The sequence below is a fragment of the Balaenoptera acutorostrata genome, chromosome 12, assembly GCF_949987535.1.
Source record: "Balaenoptera acutorostrata chromosome 12, mBalAcu1.1, whole genome shotgun sequence".
NCBI lineage: Eukaryota > Metazoa > Chordata > Mammalia > Artiodactyla > Balaenopteridae > Balaenoptera > Balaenoptera acutorostrata.
In genome coordinates this window covers 9612897-9635678 of record NC_080075.1, presented here as the reverse complement: position 1 = coordinate 9635678, position 22782 = coordinate 9612897, and the positions used below count along the sequence as shown (strand labels likewise).

The 22782-nt window shown below is 43.0% G+C and overlaps 1 protein-coding gene across 1 annotated transcript; it reads left to right on the top strand.

Moving 5' to 3' along the window:
• Positions 1–1728: 1728 nt before the first annotated feature.
• C12H2orf92 (chromosome 12 C2orf92 homolog) lies at positions 1729–20741 on the top strand. Its single transcript, XM_057558479.1, has 5 exons — positions 1729–1780; positions 8357–8434; positions 16599–16712; positions 18662–18812; positions 20499–20741. Exons 1-5 carry the CDS (start codon positions 1759–1761, stop codon positions 20671–20673), a joined length of 540 nt encoding a protein of 179 aa, XP_057414462.1. The 5' UTR covers positions 1729–1758; the 3' UTR covers positions 20674–20741.
• Positions 20742–22782: the final 2041 nt, after the last annotated feature.

Sequence of the window (22782 nt, the reverse complement as noted above, 5' to 3'; positions counted from 1 at the left end):
ATATACACAAAATGAATGGAATTTGTGATGATTATTGTCTGTTGCTTTTCAAAGTAAACCTAGAAGGACAAACAAAACTGCTGTCCCCAGGGAATAGTAGAAGACTGAAAACTTTAAAAGGGAAGGAGAAATTAATATAGTTCCAAAAATGTAATCATGAAAAATTAGGAACAGTTTATAAACAAAGAGCTTTCTGACTAAAACTCTGTTTTGCTTTATTTTTACCCTCCGGCCTTCACCCATATTTATGGGCCATCCTGGGGAAAGTCTCAGAGATGGGTCAGAATGACAGCATGAATAAGAAGGAAAATTATGACACTACATATCATGAGATTTGGGACAAAGTTTCTAGCTATATATCTTTAGTGGGCAATGTTTACTGCCCCGGACATCTAGTGGAATCAAAATTTTTCAGAAATGATTTATGTTATTAGAATTTCCCTTCCCAAGAGAAGGAATTTTAGAGTGTAATTTCACATATTCGTTGAGTTTGTATTATTTATTCACTGTATTTATAGACTGCTTTACAGGGAAAAATATCAGATCTCCACTGCTGGTGTTAATATGCCTTTATTTACTTCACTTGAGATGAAATTCTAGGAGAAACAAGAAGCACAGCAGGCAAATCAGTTACAAAGAGAGACACAAAAGAAAGCAAGTATATGCCTTTAAAACGCTTTAAGTGCACATTTTTCTATAGGCCTATGTACTGTATTATAGGTACTAAGCTATCATTTTACCGTTCTTTAAAACAGCTACTTGTGCAGCAAAGACAAATAGAGATATGAAGGAAAGAATTGTCTGAAATCCTCTCTATAACCTCCAAGATGAAAGCGTAACTATCCTTCTATTTTGGGGAAATCCCTCAACTTCGTGTGTCCAGCAGGCTCTTACTCTCTGGAGGCTGTTCAGAGAACAGGGACTGGATTGCAAATGGTGTTTACCGTTCCTTACACCGGGAGCCCCGAGTGGTGTCATAACTTTCCACCAAACACGCTTTATACTTCCACGTGCATGACCTGCTTTGAGGCTAATCTCAGCCCTGCGTGAGAGCTGGTGCAGTCCTTAGTACCTCATTCCACGGATAAGACCAAGGACAAGAAAAATCACTTGCCCTAGGCCCAGCCGTAGAAATAACAAAAGTGATGAACACACTGTTCCCTTTAAAGCAGCTTCATATCATTATTATGTTTTAAGTAACACTTTTGAGAATTAAGGCAGGTATTCGATCGCAGGTCGTAAGGATAGAATTGGGAATCAGAAATTGCCAGCAGTGCACATTAGTGCCTGGGTAGCAGAGGAGTGAGAACTTGTTGGAATATTGCATACAGATGTGAATTCCAATTCCTGAGGTTCCTTTCCCACAGCCTGGGCTCCAGCCTCTGCAACCAGCTGGTGCTTCTCTCTACAATGACATATAAACTTTCAAACACACATTTCCAAGTACAAGTTGAATTCTATGTTAGCATTCATTTCAACACTGGATTGGGAGTTTGGGATTAGCAGATGCAAACTAGTATATATAGGATGGATAAACAACAAGGTCCTACTGTATAGCACAGGGAACTATATTCAATATCCTGTGATAAACCATAGTGGAAAAGAATATGAAAAAGACTTTAAAAAACACTGAAAATATGGGCCCAAGGGGCTTGTAAGGGTGTACTGATAAAAATTTTTCAATTTTTTTTCATGTGTTTTATCATCACAGGAGCCAATGTTGATGGGAATTCTGAATCAGAATTTTTCCTTGGCAGCATGGACAGAATTTCCAATAATGGTAAATGCAAATGGATAAAATTGGAGTTAGGGGTCAATAAGTGATACCTCTTCTTCCTCTTGCCTGAGTTCAGAACCAAATGTGAGACTAAGCTGAGGGCCCAGCAGATGGAGCTCAGACCATTCTCTCCAGGAATACTTGGCTGGTTAATGTGGGTGCTTCACCTGGAGCTAGGAAGAGTGCTCCAGTCACTGGTAAGGTTTAGGATACCCTTGCCTTCTCCAAACACCCTCCTTGAGAGAGTTTGCTTTTGTAAAATTCACAGCATAGAGAAGCAGATCAAAACGTTTGCTCTCTGCAGAGAGATAGAGACAGAGAGACAGAGGCAAGGAGAAAGGAGCCAGTAACAGGCACCTGAATCCCTCTCCCAAACTGAACAGTGAAGTCTCTCCCCAACCCCTGGGGGACGGGGCTAGTGAGGGGCTGAGCACTTTCTGGAAGTGGTACCCCAGAGGCGCTCTCTCCATCAAAGCAAAGGCTCATCTCAGATTTGATTATGATGGAAGCAGATGGGCTCTGAAGAGGAACTAGTTCCTCAGGATGAGGAACTAGAATCCCATGCAGCATTTCTTCCCTAGACAGATTTAAAAATTTAAAAAGAAAAATAGGGAACTCCCTGGCCGTCCAGTGGTTAGGACTCAGTGCTTTCACTGCAGGGGGCACGAGTTTGATCCCTGGTCGGGAAACTAAGATCCTGAAAGCCATGCGGTGTGGCCAAAAAACAAAAACAAAAAAGGCCAAATATGTCACTGTCTGAGTTGGCGAATATGTGGTCTTTGCTGGGTGCAGGAATAGGAACTAGGTCAGTGGTTCCCAAGCCCAACTGTGCATCAGCCACGGGGAAGAGGATGTGGAATGGAAAGAGCTTATTAAAAATCCTTATTCTCGGAACCCACCGAGAATCTCTAGAAATGGAGTCCAGGTTCTGCACATCTTTGCATATTCTCTGAGTGACTTGGATACAGTTGGCCAGATACCAGCCCCTGGTGTTTGGAACCACTGGCTTAGATGGTTTTCGGAGATCAGTTTACCACAGAAGTCTCTTTAAAATGAATACTTCTAATATCCCTGAATTTACACTACACGTTTCCTTCTGTAAATTGCATGATAATCATAAATGAAACACAGTTGGGCATCTCTTTGGTACCTGGGTCTCCGCCGGGAGAAGTGAGAGGGTGCTTTTGTGCTGAGGACCGCACATGGGCTAGAATGGCTTCACCAGCACAGTTCACAGCATCCCATTTTTCTGTGACATGGCTACCCAGCTGTCCCAACACCAGGTATTAAAAAGCCCATCTTTGCTCCAGTGACCCGAGAAGCCCCCTTTATCATATACTAAATTCCCCTAAGTACTGGGTCTGTTCCTGGGCTTTCTAACCTAAACACTGGTCTGTTGGTCTCTAAACACGACAGTACTACACTGTTTTATTTATTTGTATCTTTTTTTAGACAATTTTTAAAAATTAATTTATTTATTGTTTATGGCTGTGTTGGGTCTTCGTTTCTGTGCGAGGGCTTTCCCTAGTTGCAGCAAGCGGGGGCCTCTCACTATCGCGGCCTCTCTTGTTGCGGAGCACAGGCTCCAGACACGCAGGCTCAGTAATTGTGGCTCATGGGCCCAGTTGCTCCGCGGCATGTGGGATCTTCCCAGACCAGGGCACGAACCCGTGTCCCCTGCATTGGCAGGCAGATTCTCAACCACTGCGCCACCAGGGAAGCCCTACACTGTTTTAATTACAGAGGCTGAGACAGTATGCTTTCATGTCTTGCGGGACTAGTCCCCTTTCGGCAGTTTTTGTTTTTTCAGTGTTTTCCTGGTTATTTTTGCATGTTTGTTTTCGCCATGAACTTTAGTATTAACTTGTCTAACTTGATTAGAAGCCTGTTGGTGTTTTTATTGGCACTGCTTTCAATTTATAATGCAATTTCACTTTGGGGAAATGGATAGTAAGTCAAACCTACCTAGAAAAGGGGAGGTCTTTCCAATTTCTTTAAGTTTACTTTGAGCTCTTTCAGTGTGTGTTAAAGTTTTCCTCATGTAGATTTTGCACATATCTTAAGTTTATTCCTAAGTAGTTTGGTCTTCTGTGTCATTGTAAAGGGGGGTTTCCCTACCATTATATCCTCTACCTAATTAGTGTTTTGGTATAGAAAGGCAATTGACTTCTGTATATTAATTTTATATTCGACCACCTCATGCAATTCTAGGTTATGCCATTATATCATCAGAAAATAGAAATAGTTTTACTTCACCAGTTATTGTGCTGCTGATTTCTTTATCATGTCTAATCGTCTATGCTAATACCTCTAGGACAATCTTGAGTACTAGTGGAGACGCAGTGGGCATCCTGCCTTGTTCCTGCTCTTAGAGGAAATGCCTTTAGTGTTTCCTGATTTAGATGCTGGTTATAGAACTAAGATGACTAAGGTACATACATATACACACACATAAATGCATACATACATACATATATATATGTGTACATATATTCACATTGAGAATGTATCTGTCAATTTCTCTTTGCTTGCATTTAAAAAAATTTATTTAATTTATTTATTTTTGGCTGCATTGGGTGTTCGTTGCTGCGCGTGGCCTTTCTCTAGTTGCAGAGAGCGGGGGCTACTCTTTGTTGTGGTGCACGGGCTTCTCATTGCGGTGGCTTCTCTTGTTGCGGAGCACGGGCTCTAGGTGCGCAGGCATTAGTAGTTGTGGCACGTGGGCTCAGTAGTTGTGGCTCACGGGCTCTAGAGCGCAGGCTCAGTAGTTGTGGTGCACGGGCTTAGCTGCTCCGTAGCATGTGGGATCTTCCTGGACCACGGCTCAAACCCATGTCCCCTGCATTGGCAGGCGGATTCTTAACAACTGTGCCACCAGGGAAACCCTGCTTGTGTGTTTTTAAAAACGGGTATGGGTGTTGAATTTTGTCAGGATCTTTGTAACTATTCATATGATTTAATTTTTCCCTTAAGTCTACTAGTATTGTATATGATATTAATGGATTTCCTAATATTGAACAAACCTTGCATTCCTAGAATAAATCCCACTTGATCATAGGGAGATTTGGTGTGTCCAGTCACTACTCAGGAGTCTTGGGCCTGGTTGCAGCTTCTGTCCTGCTTCAGTGTATCCTGGGAAGTGGGGTTCCTTTAGCCACCAAGGAAGCAGTGGGCTGCAAGTCCTTGTGTGGAAACGCAGACCAAGTCACAATTTAGAACTTTTAAATATTGATACATATGATGGGTGTGTCTCCGTCTGTACTCTTGCGCGAGTCCCTGCAAATGCGAGGTGTGGCCTGTCCAGGAGTGCACGTTATAGTGCTGGGACACCCTGAATAATAAACACAATTGTTCGTTGTTCAAATGTAATTAAATGATCTACTTGGGGGACACACAGCTTACTCTCTAGCTTGGTCTTTTGATTTGTAAAGCAATTCCTTCTGTTAATTGCTTTCAAATAAGGAACTGCCATTTTCCTTCATAGGAACCAGGACAAAATGTTTGTTCTTTTAACATCAGAATTCATTTATAACCTCCATCTTTTCTTTGCATACATTATTTTCTACTTAATGCCCTATTGTATTTAGGACTGTCTATTTCCCCCTTTAAATTTACTGGTAATCATCCTTCTAGTACATATGCTGAAATGACCATAAGACAAATCATAACAATAACTGTTGCATTCACTAGACTGTCTTTCCCCAGGGCTGAGGAGTTAGGGTCTGATATAAGGTAGGAGCTTAATAAGATTTGCTAAATGAATGAATGTGTGAATGAATGAGTGAATGGTACATTCTGAAAAAATAATCATCACTGTTATAATGATAAAATTAATGTACACTGAGCACTTGCTATGTACCAAAGGAGTTTTTCAACTACATTATTTAATGCCCACAGCAGTCCTATGTGTGTAGCATCATTATTAGTATGCCCCCATTTTCCATATGTAGATACTGAAGTTAAGTAACTTGCCGGAGGTCAAGCAGCTAGTAGGAGACGACAGTGCCGCTGTTTGAATGCAGGATGCCTGTAAGACACACCAGTTACACTTGCATAATTTGTATCCCTTTTAAGGACACCTGGACGAACTTGTAGGCAGAAAGAGTTTCACAGACACCACACTGAACAATAATTTGCAGCTGCTTATGACTAGTCCTTAGATTTTCTCACTAGACCAGATGCCCAGTGTACCCAGGGCAAGACCTCCTTCTGTCTTCTGCTGAGTGGGTTCCACCTGTGCTGCTGATGTGCTCGAAACGTTGCCAGTGGAGAACAGGGAGGGTAGCATTTTCCTTTCAAGTAGTTGCCATATGAAAGAACTGTCAAATACAGATGTTGACAGTGAGCACTTCCTGTCCCCCTCCACACCCCGGTTATGACACTGGAGGGGGCCTGGAGTCCCTGGTACCCTACTGAGCTTGGTCCCCTGGAAAAAGTGTACCATTCCCTCTCAGACTCTGTGGCATGTCCCAACTGGCCATGTTGGTAGATTTCTCTAGGACTTTTGCATGTTCCCAAAAATGACATCACCTTCTCAAAAAGCGTCCTTCGGTCATCAGCCTTATTGCTTTTTCTCCCTTCTCGGAGCTTGACTCGATGCTTGACCACTTCCTAAGCACAAAATGCATTTATTTTCCTCTGTCTTCCCAGATCCCCAAGGTATGCAGTGATCGATCTCAATTTGGCTTGAAGCCAATTCCATATTTTCTTTGTTAAAGGATCACATTACAAATTGATCATCACACTTATCTTGATAATCCATGATGTTGGGTTTCTAGGAGCCTCAAAATTAGAAGAAATATGTAGACTAGAAACCCTCCCTTGGGACTATACTGTGAGGTTGACTCATTTGATCTTACTGTTTTTGTAAGTCAAAAATGATCAAAGATCTCCAATTTCATGTGGCTAAACTTAATATCTTGGAAGTCCTTCAGGGATCTCTGCTTAATGGTACAGGTTGCATACCCAGGTCCACGCTTCCTGCAGAGTGTAGATGCCTCTGTAAGGGTATCACTTCTCTCCATCCACAATTCTTGCACCAAAGCAGAGGTAGCTGATTAAAATCCTCACGTTCACATGGACACAAGTGAACGTTTCCTTTTTGTTCAACTGTCTTCCTTGGAATTTCATTCCTACTGTGGTTTTAAAATATCTCCACAAATTCTTTGATACCCCTCCCTTTGAAAGATGGAGCTTCACCCCTGTCCCCTTGACTGTGGGCTGGACTTGGTGATTTGCTTCTAATGAATAGACTATGGCAGAAGTGATGCTGTGCCACTTCATAGATTAGGTCGTAAAAGACCTTATGGTTTCCGGCTGGCTGTCTCTTCGATTAATTGCTCACTCAGAGGAAAGTCAGCTGCCATGTGAGGACACTCCAGCAGTCCTAAGGGGTGGCCCCTGTGATGGGGAACTGAGCCCTCCTGCCTCAGCCAATGAGGAGGTGAGGCCTTCTGCCAACAGCTTGTTAGTCATCTAGGATGCAGACCCTCCAGTGCCTTTCAGCCTTCAAACTACTGCAATCTTGGCCAACCAGACAGGCCTAGCTGGTGGTTCTGGCCCAGAGTCTTTCATGAGGTTGCAGTCAAGATTCTTTAAGATTCCTTCTCTTACTCAAGACCAGCTGTTGCTCTCCTTCCCTGTGGTAGGCACTGTGCCAGGAACTGGAGAGCTAAATGGGGGCATTCTCGTCTTCCAAGAGCTCACAGCTAGTAAGAGAGTCAGTCTCATGAATAATCATTGGACATAAACATGCTAAAGTTGAAAGTATGTTAAAAGTGCTTTAGGTTATACTTGCATGGAGCTTTGGGAGATTAAAAGAGAGGCAGGTCTGCTTGATAAGGTGTTTTGAGTAGGTGAACAAAGAAGAGGCATGAGGAGGCCCTGCATACAGTGGTGAAGGTGACACCCCACAAGAAAAGGAGGCCGACCAGGCCCCTCTTCAGAGGCCAGGAGCTGCTCTGAGGCTACTCTGTGGGGACCAGGAAATCCCAGACCACCCTGTCTGCACCTCTTCCTTAGCAGTAGTGACCTTTCAAAAAACCAGAATTAATGGTAAGAAGGAAGAGGGCCGGCTAGGAAGAGGGGTGAGGAAATTATCCTTTTTAGAAGTGAAGTGTCTTGGAAAAAGTGTGCCCAGGTCTGCAGAGAGTTCAAGGTCATAATGATCATAGCTCCACTGAAGGCAATCTAGTCCTCAGTTAACAGCGTAGCAATAAAGTGCTGTTAACATATAACCAAAGGTGCATTTCAATGCTAGAGTCTCCTGAGAGCAAAACAAATAAACAACACCCAAAGAAATTATGAAGATGTAAAACTTCAACTTCTCCTTGAGCACAAAGCCAAAATTTCTTGGTTCTGGGCTCATTTAAGATGATTTTACCAGGCCCAAGGTGTTACTGATTGACAGCTTGGATTGAGTCCACATCATGGAAATGCATGGGGGATTTGCTCCTTGTAATTGCTCTTGTAATGGACTGCTACTTTCTCATAGTTAGTGGCTTTCTAAAGTTGAAATAAAGTTTGGAAATTGACTGTATTTGGCAAAACTTGGTAATTGTGCTTATTTTTTTCCCACAGAAAATAATCCAACAAATGACCAAAATCACAACCCACCACATGTGAAAAACATCTTCCAAACTCTCCAAACATCTTTAGGTAAATGAGAACTTATGACCATATTGATGATAAGTATGTATAGTGACTCCTGATTCTAGTTTTTGTTTTTATGCTACAGAGACAAGGAATGTAAAAATTTGGGTTCAAGTGGCAAGTCTATCTTTTTAAAAACACTCTATGAAAGAGCAAGGCAAACACAACCCCTTAGTAGATTAACTCTATGTTATCCAGAGTTTTCTGTCTGTGTTTGTTAATCCCTTGACCCTGATTTGACAAGCTGGCACTTCCAAAGTCAAGTAATTATGAGTCATTTTAAGCTGAGAGTTTTCTCTCTTTTTCTAAGCCAAATTGAATAAAAAATAAATTTATTTCTTTCTCCAGAAATGTGAGGCTGTTATCACATACTTCCTAGACAGATTCACCAAACTCACCCCAAAGCTGCAGAATTAGCTGCAGTTTTTCAACCCTGTCTGTTTCTACTAAGCCATTCTGTGGTCCCTCTACCAATAAATGAATATTTCAGGGTATTTAATCTTCTGTATTGCCCTTGCAATTCAAAAAACATTCTTTTTAAAATTGAAGTATAATTGACTTAAAATGTTATATTAGTTTCAGGTGTACAACATAGTGGTTCAATATTTTTATACATTACAAAATGATCACCATAGTAAGTTTAGTTACTATCTGTCGCCATACAAAGTTATTACAATATTATTGACTATATTCCCTATGCAGTACATTACATACCCGTGACATATTTATTTTATAACTGGAAGTTTGTTCCTCTTAATCTCCCTCATCTATTTCACTCATCTTCCCATGCCTCCTCCCCTCAGGCAACCACCAATTTGTTCTCTGTATTTATGAGTCTGTTTCTGTTTTGTTATGTTTCTTCATTTTTTAGATTCCACATGTAAGTAAAATCATACAGTATTTGTCTTTCTCTGTGTGACTTATTTCACTTAGCATAATACTCTCTAGGTCCATCCATGTTATCACAAATGGCAAGATTTCATTCTTTTTTATGGCTGAGTAAGACTCCGTTGTGTGTGTGTGTGTGTGTGTGTGTGTATGTGTATAAAATATATATGTGACATCTTCTTTATCCATTCCTCTATTTTGTTCTTGTTTTTGATTTTGGCCGCACCCCACAGCATGTGGGATCTTAGTTCTCCGACCAGGGATCAAACCTGCACCTCCTGCACTGGAAGCGCAGAGTCTTAATCACTGGACCACCAGGGAAGTCCCGTTCCTCTATTGATGGACACTTCTGTTGCTTCCATATCTTGGCTTTTGTAAATAATGCTGCAGTGAACATAGGGGTGCATATATCTTTTCAAATTAATGTTGCTGTTTTCTTTGGAAAAATATCCAGAAGTGGAATTGCTGTATCATATGATAGTTCCATTTTAAATTTTTTGAGGAACCTCCATACTGTTTCCATAGTGGCTGCACCAATTTACATTTCCACCAACAGTGTTCAAGGGTTCCCTTTTCTCCATATCCCTGCCAACAGTTGTTATCTCTTGTCTTTTTGGTAATAGCCATTCTGACAGATGTGAGGTGATATCTCATCATGGTTTTGATTTTCATTTCCCTGATATTTAGTGCTGTTGAGGATCCTTTCTTGTGTCTGTTGGCCATTTGCCTGTCCTCTTTGGAAAAAATGTTTATCCAGGTCTTCTGCTTATTTTAAAACAGGTTGTTTGTTTGATATTGAGGTGTATATGTTCTTTGTATATTTTGGATATTAACCCCTTATCAGATATGTTGTTTGCAAATGTCTTCTCCCATTCAGTAAGTGGCTTTTTCATTTTGTGGATAGTTTCGTTTGCTGTGCAAAAGCTTTTCAGTTTGATTAGGTCTCATTTGTTTACTTTTGCTTTTGTTTCCCTTGCCTGAGGAGGCATATAGCTGAGACTGGTGTCAAAGAGCTAACTGCCTATTTTTTCTTCTAGGAGTTTTATGGTTTTAGGTCTTATAGTTAAGTCTTTAATCTGTTTTGAGTTTATTTTTGTTCATGGAGTGAGAAAGTAGTCCAGTTTGATTCTTTTGCATGTGTCACTGTCCAGTTTTTCCAACACCATTTATTAAAGAGGCTGTCTTGGGCTTCCCTGGTGGCGCAGTGGTTAAGAATCCTCCTGTCAATGCAGGGGACATGGGTTTGAGCCCTGGTCTGGGAAGATCCCACATGCCGTGGAGCAACTAAGCCCATGCACAACAACTACTGAGCCTGCACTCTAGAGCCCGCGAACCACAACTACTGAGCCTGCGTGCCACAACTACTGAAGCCCGTGCTCCTAGAGCCCATGCTCCACAACAAGAGAAGCCAGCGCAAGGAGAAGCCCCTGCACCGCAATGAAGAGTAGCCCCCGCTCACCACAACTAGAGAAAGCCTGTGCACAGCAATGAAGACCCAAAGCAGCCAAAAATAAATAAAATAAATAAATTTATTTTTTAAAAAAAGAGGCTGTCTTTTCTCCATTGTATATTTTTGCCTCCTTTGTCATAGATTGACCATAAGTGCATGGGTTTATTTAGGGGTTCTCTGTTGTTCCATTTGTCTTTGTGTCTGTTTTTATGCCAGTACTGTAGCTTTGTAGTATAGTTTGAAATGAGGGAGCATGATACTCCAGCTTTGTTCTTCTTTCTCAAGATTGTTTTGACTGTTCAGGGTCTTCTGTGTTTCCATACAAATTTTATTTTATTTTTTCCTCATTTCATTGATTGATTGAAGTATAGTTGATTTACAATATTGTATTAGTTTCAGGTGTACAGCAAAGTGATTCAGTTATATATATATATACTTTTTTTTTCCTGGTTCTTTTACATTATAGGTTATTGCAAGGTATTGAATATAGTTCCCTGTACTATACAGTAAATCCTTGTTGTTTATCTATTTTACATATAGTGGTGTGTATCTATTAATCCCATACTCCTAATTTATCCCTCCTCCACATTTTTCCCCTTTGGTAACCATAAGTTTGTTTTCTATGTCCATGAGTCTGTTTCTGTTTTGTAAATAAGCTCATTTGTATTGTTTTTTTGATTCCATTTCTAAGTGATATAATGTAATATTTGTCTTTCTCTGTCTGGCTTCATTCATTATGATAATCTCTAGGTCCATCCATTTGCTGCAAATGGCAATATTTCATTCTTTTTTTCCATACATATTTTAGAATTATTTGTTCTAGTTCTGTGAAAAATGCCATTGGTATTTTGATAGGGATTGCAGTGAATCTGTAGACTGCATGGTATATCTTTCCATTTGTTTATGTTGTCTTCAATTTCTTTCATCAAAGTCTTGTAGTTGTCCAAGTATAGCCTTTTACCTCCTTGGTAAGATTTGTTTCTAGGTATTTTATTCTTCTTAAAGCATTTGTAAATGGGATTGTTTTCTTAATTCACTTTCTGATAGTTCTTTGTTACTGTACAAAATGCAACGGATTTCTCTATATTAATTTTGTATTCTGCAACTTTATTGAATTCATTTATTAGTTTTAACAGTTTTGGGTGTGTGTGTGTAGGATTTTCTTTATATAGTATCATGTCATCTGCAAACAGTGACAGTTTTACTTCTTCCGTTCCAATTTGAATTCCTCTTATTTCTTTTTCTTGTCTGATTTCTCTGGCTAGGACTTCCAATACTGTGTTGAATAAAAATGGAGAGAGTAGGCATCCTTATCTTGTTCCTGATCTTAGAGGAAATTCTTTCAGCTTTTCACCATTGAGTATGATGTTAACTGTGGGCTTGTCATATACGGCCTTTATTATGTTGAGGTATGTTCCCTCTACACCCACTTTGTTGAGATGTTGAATTTTGTCAAAAGGTATTTCTGCATCTATTGAGATGATCATATGGTATTTATTCTTCAATTTGTTAATGTGCTGTATCACATTGATTTATGCAGATATTGAACCATTGTTGTATCTCTGGAACAAATCCCACTTGATCATGGTGTATGATCCATTTAATATATTGTTGTATTCAGTTTGCTAATTTTGTTGAGCATTTTCGCATCTATGTTCATCACTGATATTGGCCTATAAATTTCCTTTTTTGTGGTGTCTCTATCTGGTTTTCATATCAGGATGATGCTGGCATCATAGATGGGTTCAGAAGCATTCCTTCCTCTGCAATTTTTTGGAAAAATTTGAGAAGGATAGGATTAGCTCTTCTTGAAATATTTGGTCAGATTCACCTGTGAAGCCATCTGGTCCTGAACTTTTGCTTGTTGGGAGGTTGTTTTTTTTTTTTTTTTAATTACTGATTCAATTTTATTACTGGTAACTGCTCTGTTCAGATTTTCCTTTTCTTCCTGATTCAGTCTTGAGAGATTATATGTTTCTAGGAATTTATCAATTTCTTCTAGGTTGTCCATTTTATTGGCATATAATTATTCATAGTAATCTCTCATAATCCTTTGTGTTCCTGTGGTGTCAAGTGTAACTTCTAATCGTTTCTGATTTTATTTATTTGGGCCCTCTCTTTTTCTCTTGATGAGTCTGGCTAACGGTTTATTGATTTTGTTTATGTTTTCAAAGAATGAGCTCTTAATTTCATTAATCTTTTTTTATTGCTTTTTAAGTCTCTATTTCATTTATTTCTGTTCTGATCTTTATTATTTCTTTTATTCTACTAACTTTGGGTACTTTTTGTTCTTTTTCTAATTCCTTTAGGTGTAAGGTTAGATTGTTTATTTGAGATTTTTCTTGTTTCCTGAGGTAGGCTAATGTTGCTATAAACTTCCCTCTTAGAACTGCTTTTGCTGTGTCCCACTGATTTTGGATCATTGTGTTCCCATTTTCATTTGTCTCTGGGTATTTTTTGACTTCCTCTTTAATTTCTTCAGTGACTTATTTGTTGTTTACATGCATGTTGGGTGTATTTTTGGCAATTTTTATGTTTATGTTTTTGGCAGTTTTTTTCTTGTAGTTGATTTTTCCTATCATTATGGTCAGAAAAGATGTTTGATATGATTTCAATCTTCTTAAATTAATTGTAACATATATTATGTAATATATATATGATTTCTTTTTGGCCATGCTGTGTGGCTTGTGGGATCTTAGTTCCCTTACCGGGGATGGAACCCATGCCCCCTGCAGTGGAAACGCTGAGTCCTAACCACTGGACTGCCGGAAAGTCCCTATATATGATTATTTTAAGTTGATGATCTCTTAAGTTCGAATGCATTCTAATAATCCTGCATTTCCACTCCTGCACCCCCACCATATTTAATGTTTTTGACATCATATTTTATATCTTTTTGTTTTGTGTATCCCTCAACTACTTATTGTGGAGGTAGATGGTTTTACTACTTTTGTCTTTTGGTCCACTACCTTACTGTATATTTGCTTTTACCAATGAGCTTTTTCCTTTTGTAATTTTCATATTTCCAGTTTTGGTCTTTTTTTTTTCCACTTAGAGATGTCCTTTTAAATTTTCCTGTAAAGCTGGTTCAGTGGTAACTCTTTTAGCTTTTGCATGTCTGTAAAACTCTTTATCTCTCCCTCAAATCTGAATGATAACTTTGCGGGGTAGTATTCATGGTTGTAGATTTTTTGCTTTCACCACTTTGAATATATCATGCCCACTCCCTTCTAGTCTGCAAAGTTTCTGCTGAAATGTCAGCTGATAGCCTTATGGGAGTTTCCTTGTACATAGCAAGTTGCTTTTCCCTTGCTGCTTTAAGGATCCTCTCTTGATCTTTATTATTTTTTTCTTTTTAAATTTTTATTGGAGTATAGTCTTTTAAAAAAAATATTTATTTATTTATTTATTTATTTAAATTTTATTTTTGCCTGCCTCGGGTCTTAATTGCAGCATGCGGGATCTTCCATTGCAGCGTGTGGGCTCCTCACCGTGCCAGGTGGGCTTCTCTCTAGTTGCAGTGTGCAGGCTCCAGAGCGCACGGGCTCAGTAGTTGCGGCGCACGGGCTCTCTTGTTGTGGCCCATGTGCTCAGTAGTTATGGCGCACAGGCTTAGTTGCCCCGTGGCATGTGGGATCTTAGTTCCCTGACCAGGGATCGAACCCGCGTCCCCTGCATTGGGAGGCAGATTCTTAACCACTGGACTACCAGGGAAGTCCCTGGAGTATAGTCTTTATCTTTAATTTTTGCCATTTTAATTATGTCTCGGTGTAGACCTTTTTTGGGTTCATCTTGTTTGGGACTCTGTGCTTTCTGTATCTGGATGTCTGTTTCCTTTCCCAGGTTAGCAAAGTTTCAGCTATTATTTCTTCAGATAAGTTCTCTGCCCCTTTATTTCACTCTTCTCTTTCTGGGACCTCTGCAATGTGAATGTTAGTATGCTTGATGTTGTCCCAGAGGTCTCTTAAACTATCCTCATTTTTAAAAATTCTTTTTCCTTTTTTATGTTCAGCTTGGGTGATTTCCACTCCTCTGCCTTCCAGTTTGTGGATCCATTCCTGTGTATCACCTAATTTACTGTTGATTCCTTCTAGTGTATTTTTTATTTCAGTTATTGCATTCTTCAGCTCTGTTTGGTTCTTCTTTATATTTTTAAGCTCTTTGTTAAACTTCTCATTGTACTCCTCCATTTTTCTCCTGAGTTTGTTGAGCATCTTTAGGATCATTACCTTGAACTCTTTATGAGGTAGATTGCTTATCTATACTTCAGTTAGTTCTTCTTTGGGGGTTTTGTCTTATTCCTTCATTTGAAACATACTTATTTGTCTCCACGTTTTACCTAATTCTCTGTGTTTATTTCTAAGTATTAAGTAGGTCAGTTATGTTTCCCCATCTTAGAGACTTTGTAACCTTGTGTATGAGACTTACCGTGGGGCCCAGCAGCACACTCCCCTCTGGTCGCTTGAGCTGTGTGCTCAGGGGGGCTCTTTTGTTGTGGCAGGGCTGGCTACTGTGGATGCGCTGGTAGGTGAAGTTGGCCCCTGACTTGGTTGGCTGCCAGGCCCTGCCTTGTGCCTGCTGGTGTTGGGGGGCTGGGGCCTGGTGTGGCTGGCTGCACAGCCTTGGGGGGGGGGGTCCTGGGACTGCTGCCAGCCCGTTGGTGGGCAGGCAGGCCCCCGGCGCTAACAGACTAGAGGGAGGACTCCAAAATGGTGCTTGCCAGCCCCAGAGTCCTTGTGGTAGAACAAGATCCCCCAAATGACTGCTGCCAGCATCTATGTTCCCAGCTGCCTCCTTCCTCTCTGGGAGCCTCCCCAAGATCAGCAAGTGGGTCTGACCAGCGTCCTTTCAAATTATTGCCTCTGTGCTGGGGCTCAGAGTGTGTGAGATTTTGCATGTGTCCTTTAAGCGCAGAGTCTGTTTCCTACAGCCCTTTAGCTCTTCCGTAGGCAAAGCCTGCTGGCCTTCAAAGCCAGGCATTCTGGTGGCTCGTCCTCCCAGTGCAGGAGCCCGGGGCTGGGGATCCCGATGTGGGGTTTGGACCCCTTGCTCCCTGGGGAGAACCTCTACAGTTGTGATTATCCTCCTGTTTGTGGCTCACCTCACCTTGCCTGGGACGTGGGTACTGACTATACCCTGTCTCGCTGTGGTTCCTTCTTTATAGCTTTAGTTGTGGGATGTCTTTTCTACTAGTCTTCAGGTCGTTCTCATAGACAGTTGTTCTGGAAACAGTTGTGACTTTGGTGTGCCCCTGGGAGGAGATGAGCTCAGGGTCTTCCTACTCTGCCATCTTGGCCACATACCTCCAGAAACATTTTTTTATAGTATTTTGTGGTTTCTGAATTGTTTTCATGAACATTATGCTATCAGTGAGGTAGGTCTTATTATTTCTATTTTATACTAGTTGAGACTGGGGTCGGAGAGGCTCAGCAACTATGTGAGAGGTTCTGGCTGGGCCCTGCAAGGGTGCTCCCCACTCAGCAGCACCAGCACCACCCAGGGAAAGTGACAAATGCACGTTCTCAGCCCCCACACCCTAGACTTCCTGAATCAGAAACTCTGGGGTGGAGCCCAGCGATCTGTGTTTTAACAAGGCCTCCTGGTGATTCTGAAGCACACTCCAGGGTGAGAACCATGGCCTCAGTCTCCCCAGGAATTTGTTAGGTTAAAAAAATAAACGGAAACAAAACACTGATGTCCGTTTGGACCTTTCTCCAAAATCCTAACTCCTCACTTTGACTCTGGAGGCAGTTACTTTCATCATGAAAACAGAACTGATCACAGCTGCTGGGTGTTTTTAGATGAACCCATTTTGTCTTTTGTCTTTCGTAGGTCACATTGCAGAGGAGAAGAGGGATAAGGAATCCTCTCTCTTCAACAGGGATGTAAGTGATGAGCAGTTAACAACCGTAAATAAAGGAACACTTCAAGAAGCAATCAGTCCAGGTAATAATCTATAGATTGTGAGCTAAATAAGGTACCTACCTATGGATGACTTCAGAATGCAACTGTTTGCCTTTCATGGTGTTTTAATGGACTAGATGTCAGCACACCTTTAATTTACCCACGAAAGCATATGATCTACAGTTAAAATTATGCATTAAACTAACTCTAGGAATTTGCCACCCACCCTTTCAAAAAGATGCTGCTTTGATGTTGTTTCTACAAGCCAGGGTCGTCCATAACATGGGCACCATCATCACAGTCCTTGACGTTACTGAGCACTGATGCTTTCTAACAAACAGGAGGGATTAAATGCCAAAGGGTAACCTAGTCCTTGATCTTCATCCTTAGATTACTTGATGCTGGGCCCATTCAGAGTGAGTAGAAACTTGCCATCATGGCAACGTGCTGATACCAAGTCCAGGACACTCCCTCCATGTAGCTACCCACTATCAGAATTATACCTGGTTGTCACTTCCTAACTCTAAGAAATTAAATGCTGAATTATTGCAACAGAGCCCTTAAAGTTGCTTGATGCCGCTGCCTCTTGACATAGCATCGATGAAGGTGGGAAGTTGGACGTGCCTCAGTTTTCTCCCCATAACCCAAGAAAGCCCTTGGCCTGCATGTCCCGCCTGCATCACTAGGCTCCCCTCAGCAGCTCTCCACATCTGATTCCTATCATGGTACCTCTGTACCCCATTTCCCTGATTCCTTTGTCTTTTTTGGGTCACATTACAAATGGGGTAACCGAAGCTCTGAGTCCCCAGTGTCAGCTGAGGACTCTTTCCTTTGAGATCTAGCTAAGATTGCCTTGTACAGTATTCCCAAGCCCACGTGTAGTGGCATTCCAAATCTACCCTCAAGGTTTCTACAAGTCCCTAAAGGGTTGAAAAAGTTTGGGATCATCTTGGCATCATGTTTGCCTTATGTCTTGAAATTCCCCCAAACCTACACACCCGAGGCAGATAATGTATGTGGCAGAATTACCTGGAGCTGGGGGTGGGGGAGGAGGGATGAGGGGCAGCAGAGAAGAGGTTGTATCACTGCCCTGTGAAAGCTTCAGACTGAATACTTTACTCCATTTTTTTTTTTTTTTATTGAAGTATAGTTGATTTACAATATTGTGTTAGTTTCTGGTATACAGTAAAGTGATTCAGAATACACACACACACACACACACACACATATATATACATATATATTCTTTTTCAGATTCTTTTTCATTATGGTTTATTACAGGATATTGAATATAGTTCCCTGTGCTATACAGTAGGACCTTGTTGTTTATCTGTTTTATATACGGTAGTTTGTATCTGCTAATCCCAAACTCCTGATTTTTCCCTTCCCCCCCTTCCCCTTTGGTAACCATAAATGTGTTTTCTATGTGAGTCTGTTTCTGTTTTGTAAACAAGTTCATTTGCATCAGTTTTTTAGATTCCACATATAAGTGATATCATATGATATTTGTCTTTGTCTGACTTACTTCACTTAGTATGACAATCTGTAGGTCCATCTGTGTTGCTGCAAATGGCATTATTTCACTCTTTTTTATGGCTGTTGACTCCATTTTTCTTTTTTTAAATTTATTTATGTCTGTGTTGGGTGATTCCATTTTTCTTAAAAGCCGTTGCAGCGGGACTTTTCATCTCCTGTAGTGGCCCTGTCTCCTCCCTCCATCTTCACTCTCCTCTGTTGCTCTCCTCACCTCCTCCAAACTGGTTGCTCTGCTGTTTGCCAGCTCATACCCTCAGCATCTCACCTCCACCATCAAAGGTTGTGAATGTCTTTTCCTAAACACAGCCAGTTTATTCCCCAGGAGGACTTGTGGAACCAGCAGCTGAGATGCTAAGGTTTTCATTCGGGCTCCAAGCAGAGCCAACCAGCTGTCCCTACAGAGGCGTACGGCGTCGTCGCTCTCTGTTTACTCGGCCGTGCGTCTTCTCATTTAGATGTTCCAAGCAGGAGTATGCCACACGCGCGGCTTCTGCACTTTCTGCAGAGGGACATCAGCATCGCCGCTGTGTCGGTGTCAGGAATCCTCACGGCCATGGTGTTGCTGCTGCTGGCGTTGGTCACGGACATCAGGAAGAAACAGCCGTTGTGAGTGGCTCTTAGTGCCCGCCTTCCTTCCAAGAACTCACAGGTTTTTGTACCAACGTTGCCCCAGAATTTCCTCTGACCCTGGGTTTAGGAGGACAGCGGGGACCTCTGAGCCTGGTTGTGCGTCAGCGTCGGCTGATGTGCTTCCTAGACGTGCAGATCACCCAGGCCATTGGGTTCTCAGACACTGCCTTGTGGTTCTGATGCGCAGCTGGGTTTGGGGTTTCCTGGTTTGGGCCATCCTTGCCTCTGAAGGCCTCCGCAGGTGAGGCCACACCTCTTCCCATACTGAGGGCCACTGAAAGAGGAGATGGTACAGTCTCTGGCTGAAAGATTGGAAAACAGGAATATGGATGTAGAAGAGAAAGGCAAAGCATAGCTCCAAGTGTGTGGGGAGGGAAGAGGCTGTGGAGGGGAGGAGAGGCTGACTTTCAGCCCGTTCACACCGCTGCAGCCGTGCTGATGGTTAGAATATTGAAAGGTGCCTCTGTTGGTTGGTAAACAGCCCCTTCCCAGGACCTCCCCAGACTTCCCAGTCTTCCCCGTGACCCAGCAAGTGAAGGGTTAATGGCTGGTGCGGAGGGGCAGAGGGGTGCGGTGAGAGGGCCTCCAGGGCTCTGCTCCAACAGTGGCCACTTTGAACAGTCAATGTATGTCTGTACCGGTTGTTAAGTCCTTCAACTCTCCCCCTGGTGAGAAGGCTCAAACACAGTGGCTCTAACCAGGAGCAGGCACTGGAAAGCAAAGGGTTTACAAGATTACGCATTTGCAGTAATTGCACCTCGAAATTATGTGCCTTGGTCTGTATGCCTTGGGACCCACATTCCTGATCGCGGGGAAAAGCAGCTCTCCAAGGCCCCTCACGTCGTGCCCAGCGCTGTGTTGGGTCCTCGGCCTGTCCACAGAGAAAGGAGGAGGCCGTGGTGTGTGATGAGGGGTGAAGTGTCCACCCCCCATCCCATCCCCGCCAAACTCTGCAGCGTTTAAATTTCCCCACGAGAGTTGCATTGCTTTCCCTAAAAGTGTCCTTGAAAATGCCAGGCTCCTGGGACGGGTAACCCATTCTGGCCAGCCACCATCACCTCCCACCCAGCTGTCTCCTCTGAGAGAGCAGTGGGTCCCCTGAAGCGAAAGGGGAACCCTGAATATGGCAGAAGTTAGAGAAGATTTAAAGACCTCTTGGAAATAAATTTGACCCGCTTCACAGTTCTGACTGGGGCTTATCCATTGGATTCACCATTTCCCTTCCGTGTCTCTCAGAGGTATCAAAAGAAGTGGTGAAGGGGAGTTCCCTGGCCATCCAGTGGTTAGGACTCCGTGCTCTCACTGCGGAGGGCCCGGGTTCGATTCCTGGTCAGGGAACTAAGATCCTGCAAGCTGCGTGGTGCAGCGGGGCAGGGTGAGGGGGCGGAAGAAGTGGTGAAGATTGGCTCCATCCCACAGAGACGAATCAAAGCTGTGGAGAGCCTGCGTTAGTTATGAGAACGTGGCGGGAAAGGATTTTCCCAGAGACTCTGTGTTGCCCCAAGGCAAAATGAATTTCACACATGACAAGCCTTCCTGACGGGAAGTACATAGAGTCCTCACCCCTCAGAAATATCAGCCTCTATTTCCTCCCAAGGAGTAGCCGGTAGGAATTGCTACACATTTAGTTGTGCAGTACAGTTCCTGTGTGTTTTGTTTTAGATCTCCTCCAGCAAACATGACGTACAATATTTTGTATAATGAATGGAAAGACTTGGTGGCAAAAGTCTCAAGAAAAGAAGACCAGAAAATATGCAGGAAAACAGGAACAGTTGAAGTTACATTCCAGTGTCTAAGCCAGGTGATGGGGCCAGCCAACCAGCACCCAAAGCCGTGATGCGAGGCGATTCTCCATCCAGACTTGGTGGAGAGGCAGTTGGATTTCTGGCTGTGAGGTGCACCCTGCAAAATGTTTACCTCTTCCTCTCAACTTTGAATGGACCAAGAAAATTTTGACCACAGAATGCTCATAATGGTAATGGCGTTAATGACTAGTACAGGAGACTTAGCACATTTCCCCAAAGACTGACCCGACACACAATGGATTCGTTTATTAAAGCAGTGCTTCGTTTTCTCAGCCATTCATTGAACAGATATGAATTGAACACCCAATATACAGACAATATCAAAATACATGAGGCAACCAAAGGTACTCGCATCAGCAGGCATGGCCCTCGCAGGTTTCTGAGGACATGGCAGACAGCTGGCTGAGGCCCTTTGGTAGTCGGTTTATGCCTCTCTGTCCCCATGGCTAAAGGCGCCAAGGGTCTGAGGGCTGGGGTCCAGAGGAGAAAGGGGAGAAGGGGGTGACTCATGTTGGTGTTGCAAGCCCAAGAGAGCAGCCACTGCAGCTCAGGCAGCTCCTGCCCCTACATTGGAAGGCAGGGTCCAGAGAGAAGGACGCTGCCCTGCCCCCCGCCCCCCGGGAGGGAGGGTCCTGAGGCTGGGGGAGGATGTGTACCGCCACACGTGCGGCCACCGCGGCCCCTCAGGTCCACGTGCTCCAGCTCTGATTCATGCCTTCTCGCCTCGACCTGAAGAGGCTGCACACTCCCTTGTGGTGCCAGTCAGGGGACGCAGAAGGTCCAGTGGGGGAGCCCAGCCACGAGCACGCTGGCGGGGGCGTCTCAGCCGCACTAGGAAGGGCAAGGACGGGAGCGAGATCTGAGGTCAGAGATTCAAAGAAGGGGTGTGGCCTAAGCAAAGGGTCCGAATCAAGGGGTGGGGGGACCTGGCCCAAGACACCCGTGAGGGGCATGGCCTGAGCGCCCAAGCGAGGGCTTGACTTGAAGGGGTTCGGGGTGAGGCGTGTTAGCCGGGGAGGGAACGGGGCTCTAGGGAGGAGGTGGCCTCGCGAGGGCCGAGGGTACACCGTGCTGGACCTGCCAACAAAGGGTAGACTGGAGCGCAGATGGAGAACCCGGGAGGGGTGCGTCAGGGAGGGCATGGTCCCGGGACCAGAGGCGTGGCCGGGACGTTAGGGCCTGGCTGGTGTTCACCCCTCCCTGAGGGAGAACGTCCTCTAGCGCGGGGATATCGTTGGCTGCTCTTGCTCTTGTTGTAGGAAACATCTACAGTTTCCCCAGGGGTAGACCTCGTGCAGGCCAAGACGCCCGCCCAGGCTCGTACTCCCCCTGGCTGGAGAGGACCCAGGCCTCCTGCTAGCTGCCAGCCTCCACACTCCTTTCCTGGGTCTCAACAAGTCTCTTGGGTCACCTTCCCGGCTTCAGCCTGGGACCCATCCTCCACCTTAATAAGCTGCACTTACTGAGACCCTGTTATGTGTGTAAACTCTCGATCCATATTTTTTTATTGAAGTATAGTTAATTTACAATGTGTTAATTTCTGCTGTACAGCAAAGTGATTCAGTTATACATATATATATTCTTTTTTAATATTCTTTTCCATTATGGTTTATCATAGGATATTGAGTATAGTTCTCTGTGCTCTACAGTAGAACCTTGTTGTTTATCCATTCTATATATAAAAGCTTACATCTGCTAACCCCAGCCTCCCATTGCATCCCTCCCCCAACCCCCTCCCCTTTGGCAACCACCAGACTGTTCTCTATGTCCGTAATTCTGTTTCTGTTTCATGGATATGTTCATTTGTGTCATATTTTAGATTCCACATATAAGTGATATCATATGGTATTTGTCTTTCTCTTTCTGACTTACTTCACTTAGTATGATAATCTCTAGGTCCATCCATGTTGCTGCAAATGGCATTATTTTGTTCTTTTTTATGGCTCAGTAGTATTCCATTGTATATATGTACCACATCTTCTTTATCCATTCATCTGTCTATGGACATTTAGATTGTTTCCATGTCTTGGCTATTGTGAATAGTGCTGCTATGAACATAGGGGTGCATGTATCATTTTGAATTATAGTTTTGTCTGGATATATGCCCAGGAGTGGGATTACTAGATCATATGGTAATTCTA